The 7,492-nt window shown below is 63.1% G+C and overlaps 1 protein-coding gene across 1 annotated transcript; it reads right to left on the reverse strand.

Annotated features, from left to right (window-relative positions):
- Nucleotides 1–2,140: 2,140 nt before the first annotated feature.
- LOC116872869 (uterocalin) lies at nt 2,141–5,982 on the reverse strand. Its single transcript, XM_032866388.1, has 6 exons — nt 5,772–5,982; nt 4,992–5,125; nt 4,121–4,194; nt 3,836–3,949; nt 2,998–3,093; nt 2,141–2,261 (listed from the first exon to the last, which is right to left on the reverse strand). Exons 1-6 carry the CDS (start codon nt 5,880–5,882, stop codon nt 2,236–2,238), a joined length of 555 nt encoding a protein of 184 aa, XP_032722279.1. The 5' UTR covers nt 5,883–5,982; the 3' UTR covers nt 2,141–2,235.
- Nucleotides 5,983–7,492: the final 1,510 nt, after the last annotated feature.

A 7,492-nucleotide genomic window follows, 5' to 3' on the forward strand; every position in this document is an offset into this window, starting at 1 on the left:
TAGAACTCCCAGGTCCAAGGACAAGTCTGTCCAGAGGACATGAAGCCGGGTCCCCCAGAACAGCCCCCCATTTCCATCCCTCCGAGCAACAGTGCACTTCTTCACACCGCAGGTGCTAAGTGAGCTATAAAAAACACTTAATTTTGCCAACCTGTTAAGTAAAATAGCATCTCTTTTTCTAGGAATCCTTGTGAAGTCAAACCTCCCCTCATGCTGTAATGACCGGCCGTCTGGTACGTGATGGTACAAATGATCGGTGTCTGTGCTCTGCTCACTTCTCGCACGCTGGGGTCCTCTTCGCGAGCTCTGACGGATAGCTTCCGAGAGGTCGTGTGGGCCCTCTGTCAAGCTTCTTGACAATATTAATTTCCGGTTTGGATTTTAATTTTGGTGAGGATGTTTCTGAGACCTCGAAAGCATAATTACCATCCTTTCCCCTGATATTTATATCTGTAGGGTGGGAGCCCATCCCTGAGATAGAGACAGACTTTCAAGGTTTTATGTTTGCCCAGAGTCACCGGGAACTAATTTTAAGATAATGCAGAGTGAGACAGCTAAACTTAATTTTTTTCCCTCCAAATCTCTTGGCCATTTCTCCCAGCACTGTTTATTGAATAAATAATGTCTTTTAAGATGGGCCATTTGTACACCGCGCTGTTCCTATGCTTGCTAGTGTTCATTTCTTGACTCTACTCCCTGGTCATTCTTCTGTCCCCGAGCTGAGTCTATACAGTTGTGATTGCTGTTGGGTCCTGCTCGCTCTAATGGAACGGTACCTGTGGGGCTTCTCTCTAAACATGTCAAAACTTTCGTTCTTTCGTGTGGGTTCTAGATTTGGGTTTTTGGTTCGGGGTAAAGATCCCACTGGAATATTTTTTAAAAGATTTTATTTATTTACTTATTTGAGAGAGAGAGAGCGAGCGGGCACACAAGGGGGGGAGAGGCAGGCAGAGGCAGAGGGAGAGGCAGGCTCCCCGCTGAGCAGGGAGCCCGATGCGGAGCTCGATCCCAGGACCTCGAGATCGTGACCCGAGCCGAAGGCGGACGCTTCACTGCTGGAGCCCCCAGGTGCCCTCGCCCCGCCCAACTGGAATATTGATTGAATTTCTTGGAGGCACAGGTTACCCTGAGGATTATTACGTATTTATGATATTGAAGACTATGCAGGAAACCCCGTGTCCATTTACTTAAGTCACTTTTTCACTGTCCCAGAGGAAGGACTTGAACATTTTTTCTCCGTATAAAGTCTGCAGATTTCTGGCTAAAGGAGCATTACTTTCTCATTGTACCGCGGCCATTCTATGTCTGGAATTTGGGTTTTCTGGTTCGCAGGCAAGCATCGTGCTTTGAGCACCCGCTGGTCTTGCGGAGCGTCTGAGCGAGGGGCAGGTGGACGTCTGCTGGGGGCCGGGTGGCTCAGGGGCGATGGTGCTGACCTCAAGCGCTCGGTTGGGCGTGGTGGATGATGCCTTGCTGAGGCGTGGCCTTCCGAAGGGGCGTGGCCGTTCGAAGGGGCGTGGCCTTCGGAGGGGGCGTGGTCTTGTCTTCCCAGGAGCAGTTCTGGGGCAGGATCCGGTCATACCTGTCTCTGACATTTCCCGACGGTCCGTGTGGAGGCCGCCGACCCAGTTCCCGAGAGCCTGCCCTTCCCTGGGTTGTCTTCTGCTCACCCGGGAAGAGGGGGCGGCTTGGGTCCAGCCACTGTCCTGGTGGCCCCCTTGACCTTCAGGAAAGGGTGCTGGCCTGTCTCGACTCCCCTGTCGTGCAGATGCCTGGGCCTGTCTCCCTGGCTCTTCTCCGGGAGCGTGTGGGCGGGTACTGGGCGCCCTCTGCGTTCTCTGACCTGGGTGGGCATGAGGCTTGGCTCACCGGCCCAGCACACCTCTCCGGAGTTGACCCAGAGCAGGACCCAGGTGGAAGCAGGTCAGAGGAGCCCCAGCCCAGACCCTAGTGGGGTTGTCCCCCGCGCCACTGCAGTGCCGTGTTTGCGGTGGCCCAGAGCCCTGGGGGCTGCCGATCCCCTCCCGGCCACTCAGAACATTCTCACACCCCTGGGCCCGGCTGGGAGAGGCCAGGAAGGGGATGGCTGGAGGCCAGGCTCAGGCTCAGGCTGGAGGGGCTGCCTCAGGTGGCCCAGGGGTTCGGGAGGCCCCAGGGCAAGCAAGGCAGGGGGAGGGGAGGGAGGCCAGGGCAGGGGTCAGGAGGGCCAGGCAGGACATCTCCGGCGGCCCTGACCTAGGCTTCAGCTGCGGGGCACCGGGCTGTGGAGGGAGAGGACAGGATAGGGATCCCAAGGTTTTGTCCATTCCCTTTGAAACCAACCGAACCTGGCGTGCAGCCGGCGGCCCTCGCTGGGGAGCAGCTTGCCTTCTGCAGCCCAGCACCCACGGGCCACCGTGTCCTGCCACGGCCCTGTGCCCTCACTTTGACCCAGACTCCACCCCCCACCGCCCCTCGAGTTGTCCCCCTTGCCTCCAGACATTGTTGACCCTGTGGCGAGGCCATCCTCCCCTGCTCTGGGTTCCCTTGTCCCTGACAGATCAGGGGCGGGCCTGCAGTGACCCCGGGTAACCCGGGAGAGGGCTGGAGGGTGTGTCTGCCTTGTTCTCCATGCTTCCCCCACTGCCACCCCAAAGAGCCTGGCACGCGTGTGTTGATGGACTGAACGGTACACGGGGAAGGGGTGTGGGGGTGAGGGGCTCTGCTGGGTAGCCTTGGCCTTGTTTCCAAGCCCCTCGGACCCCAGCGTCCGAATCCACAGATTGGGGATGGATATTGTGCACAGGTCGCTGTGTTCTAGGGGCTTCGTGCCATCTGGCAGGCAAGGCACCGGGCACTGGGCCGACCGGCTGCGGCCCCAGAGAGGCTGCCCGTATTTTTGCTTGCTCTGGTCTTGTGCCTGTCACTGCTCCTAGGGGTTCCGGGCCCGGCGGGTGAGGCCCCAGCACGGCGGCCTGGTCTTGGGGCGGAGGGGGGTGTCTGGAGCGCCGTGCTTACCGTCGAGGTTGAAGATGGGGGCTTTCTGCAGGTGGAATCTGGCCACGTACTCGAGGAACTTCCGCAGCCACGTGGGGTCCCCACGTGTTCTTCTGGCTGAAGTCAGAGGGGCCCAGAGTCTGGAGGCTGTGTCTTTTCTCTGAGCGCCCCCTCCTCTTTCCGGCTCCAGCCCTGCTGCGGACTGGCTGGTGGCTGCAGCCTCAGCCCTGGTCCCCTCCGTCCTTGTCTGCCCCAGAAGCAGGTCCGCCCTTGGCGGAGTAGGGACAGCGCTCCTTCCGGGGATGCATCAGGCCCCAGCCCCCGCGGGGGGGGCCCCCTTCACACGGCAGCCTGCCGCCTGCGCCACTTGGCCAGCCTGGGATGCCCCCCGCTGCCTCCATCTAGTCCTCAGGCGCCCCCACCCGCCCAGCCCTTCCTCCACACCTCCCCGGGGATGCCCCACCCCCCCCGGTCTGCCCCACGTGCCTCTTCCACTTTCTGGGCCCAACGGGACTCAGGGCCTTTAGGATCCTTGACTAGCTCCCTGGTCAAGACAGGGGGGCTTTCTGTGCTAACAGTGTCCCCGCTCCCGGGACACACGCGTGCGCGTGCATGCACACGCACACGCACGCGCAGACACACATGTACGCACACTCCCACACGTGTGCACCGCGGGCGAATCTGAGTGAACTCCAGAGGGAGCGAGGGGGCAGGTGCAGGGCTGCCCCCCCGAGGGACGGGCGCCCGGGGGAAGCACCCACAGGGTACCTGGTGGCGCCAGCACCCCCGGAGCCCCCGTCCCCCTAAGCCCAGGTGTTGGGCAGAGGCCCCAGCCAGCATCCGGAGAGCCGCCACCTACCCAGAAGAGCCCACAGGCTGGTGACCTCGCCGGCATCCTCGAGGCGGACGTAAAGAATGAGGCTGCTGTAGTCCGTGCTCACGAAGCAGATGTGCACGCTGGCGCCTCCCTCCACTGTGGGAGGCCCCGGCCCGGTGACAGGTGAAGCCTCTCTCCTCAGCCCCCGACAGGACCCCGGACAGCGCAGGACCCCGGGAGGCTGTCTCCCTCCAGCCCCCACCCTGGTTCGGAACATTGAGCATCCCCGTCCAGCAGGGCACCCAGGCCAGAGGGTGGGCTACTCACAGGAGCCTTGGAACTGGCCTTGGAGCCCGGTTGGGTGGACGGTGATGTTCACTCCTTTGCACACCCCCTCTCCCCTGGGGAAAAGAGGGGCATATGGTGGTCAAGTCCTCTTCCTGTCTCCCAGCCCCTGGGGACATCGGAGGCGCCCTGGCTGAGGTCCCAGGTGTCTGCCTGAGTCTCTCGGCTCCCTGGGCTCCTGAGGTCATCCGCTGGGGCACAGGGCTAGAGGGCAGGAGCGAGGAACCAGCCACTTCCTTGTTGCTGGAATGGAGCCAAACCTCCGGGAAGGAGTGGGACCCAGTCTGTCCTTGGCTTGGAGCTCCAGGTCTCTGGGTGGAGACCTGGTCCTGGCTGTCCCTAGTCACTGGGCTCCACACATAGGCCCCTCCTTTTTGGCCCCCCACCCCGGGGTCTTCAGTGTCTCCGCTGGAGTGGGTGGGGCACGGGCGGGGTGCCTGCGGACCCTGGGAGCGAACGGCCCTTGGGGTGGGTGTCTATGGCCGAGCACCAACAAGGCTGTGGCTCTAACTTGGGGTCCTCAAGGCCCTGGGTGCAGGACAGGTCTAGGTATGGCTGACACCAGCACATGGTGTCATCACCGTAGATGCTCCCCATCACCTGACCAGTGTGAGCCCAGCCCTGCCCGGGCTTCTGTGCTTTCCACGGTGGGAGGGACCGGGCATGTGCGGGTCTGTCCCCGGCCCCTCGTGGTAAGGCTCTGGGGCTTCTGAAGTTAGATTTACACCTCTTGGGGTGTCTCAAGCCTGTAACTTAGTGCCTTATGTCCCTCTGGTCCTCCCCACTGGTCACCGTCCCTTGGGAGGCCTCCGGGCAGGCTCACTCTGCGAGGGGCTGCAGAGGCCATGCTTACGTCCAGAACAAGACGAACTCCACGTCCTCGCCCTGCGTCCAAATGGAATGGAGGCCGAGCCTCAGGGGGTCGTCTGGGGAGACCAGGTGGGCGCGGCTGGCAGCCAGCTGGACAGTCAGCCAGCGTCCCTCCACCTGTGGGGTGCAGGGTGCAGGGGGCTGGACACTCCCTGGCCCGAGTCTCCACTCTCAGGCCCCAGCACCCCAGCTCTGAGTGCCGCCCGGGGAGCTCAAGGGCCAGCAGGGTATGCTGGGGGGCGGGGACAGCTGGCCTCTTGGAAATGGCCTCCTCTGTGAGGCTGCCCTCCGTCTCCCCCAGTCCCCTTCTTGCCTCTCCCTTTCCCGCTTCCCTCAGCTCCTCCCGTGTCTGGTCGTAGCGCTGACCTCTGCTGGGTTCCAGATGCCCTGGCCGGGTCTGGGGAGGTGAGAGGGACGCCCCAGAACCATACCGAGTGCTGGCCTCGCTCCAGCCACGCTCCCCACAGTGCTGGGTGTTGGGCAGATGGGACAGACAGGCAGGGGGGACCCTGGGCCCCTCCTTGCCCCCAGGGCCGAGCGGGAGTGCGAGACCCCTCCATTCCTGTCTGGGCCGGGCAGACTCCGTGAGGAGCAGCTGTCCCTTTGCGAGCCTGTGCCTGGGCCCAAGCCGCCCCTCGCCTCTCGGCTGGCCTCTCTCTCCGGGTCCTGTTCCCAGAGGCTGCCGCGCTGCCATGCCAAGCCCCCAGGGGCACCCACCTCCTCGTCCCAGGACTGTGTCTGGGCCCTGACCCAGCTCTGTTACCTCGTGGGCATTAAACCCGGGCTGTACCGGCACGTCGTCTAGGGTCTTCTGGGCACCGGCCAGGCCCAGGCTGAGGGCCAGCAGAAGCAGTGACCCCCTCTGCGGGGCCATGACCTCGGGGCCCGAGGGAGAGGAGGCCCGGCGGCTGGGTCCTTTCTTCTTGGGCGTCCTCCAGAGGCCACTTGTCAGAAGACCGTCCCTGCCAGGCTCCCTGAACACTCAGAATTATTCCCACGGAAGGATGTGGCCTCCCTGACACCCCCTTGTCTCTGAGGGATGGGGCGGGTGTCATTTGACCTGGGCGGCGGGTGCCGTCGGGGCAGTCTGGCCACATTGCTGGCTGTCCTGGGCGTCACCTCACACCTGGGAGCTCAGCTCCTCCTCCCGGCAGGTGCTCCTCTGGGGGCATCTCTGCTCGTCTGAGCCGGGACCGCCCTCCCCCTCCTCCCCTTCCACCGTCCTGGGAGGTGAGCTGGGAGGGAAGGCGGGAGGCTCGCAGACTCTCAGGCTGGCGCTCGGCACGCTGGCTTGAACCCGGGGCCCCATGGGGCTGGTTCATATTGCCCACAGCATGTCCCACACCCTCTCCCATCATGGCCACTCAAACCGGACTCCAGCAGCCGCTGGCCCACCACCCTCTCCCGGGGCCCTCCGAGCTGCATGACCCTGCGGGCCAGGGTGCAGACAAGAGCCTGGAGCAGAGGCAGAGCCGTTTTACAGCTTTATAGCTCGGGAAGGGGCACAGAGGGCAGGACAGCCATTGGGGGGGGCACAGAGGGCAGGATGGCCATGGGGGAGGGGGACAGGGAGGACAGGACAGCTATGGGGGAGGGGCACAGGGAGGACAGGACAGCCACGGGGAAGGGACAGGGAGGTCAGGACCCTCCAGAGGTGGACATGGGGGGACAAGACAATGTCCCTGGGATTGCACCTCGGAGGATCTGAGGAACCAGCCCAGAGGGAACCCTCCCCTCCATGTGCCAGGGACACTTGGCTCCCATGTCAGGGGTCTTTAGGTGATTTCCTCTGTCCCCTCTCTTGGGAGCCTGCCCCTTCCCTGCGTCCTCCCACTGGTCCCCCTGGCCCCCACACCCGTGGCCTGCTGAGGTGACCAAACACCCTGGATCCTCATGGGGCTGGTGCTCTGAGCGTCCGTGAAGCCTCGGGGTCACCAGGCTCCGGACTCAGCTCCTCGGCCGTCCTCCTGCGTGGTTCCTGGAGGGGGTCTGGGGGCCCCCATCAGTCTAGGCTACGGTGTTGAATTCTCTGACTGACTCTCCACTTTCCCGTGAGACATGTCCACTGGAGCCCGGCTATCTGGGTCACACCAGGAGTGAGAACCGGTCACGCTGGGTTCACCCAGGCGGGGCTGCAGGATCCTATCCCGTCTGCTGCGGCTGCCCAGACGGGCGCCCCAAATCCCCTGGGGCTGCGAGGAACACCCAGGAGCGGCAGGAAAGCTGGGGGGCTGGTCAGCTCTGGGGTCTCTGAGGACATGGCTGGGCAGAGCAGGTGGCCGCTGCCCCCACCTAGGGGGAGGGGACAGGAGGCTTAGGCTGCAGTTTTCCAGGGCTTTGAGGTCAGATAGGACGTTTGGGTGGGAGCGTCCTGCTTCCATCCTTGGACCTGGGTCCCGGTCCCCACGCCCAAGTGGCGCTGACTTGCTTTGGGGGCTCTCAGGGTGGAGAGGACCTCATAGTCACTCGGGAGAGCTGTGGACT

Source organism: Lontra canadensis, unplaced genomic scaffold (assembly GCF_010015895.1).
Source record: "Lontra canadensis isolate GAN:19392208 unplaced genomic scaffold, GSC_riverotter_1.0 scaffold30, whole genome shotgun sequence".
Classification (NCBI taxonomy): Eukaryota; Metazoa; Chordata; class Mammalia; order Carnivora; family Mustelidae; genus Lontra; species Lontra canadensis.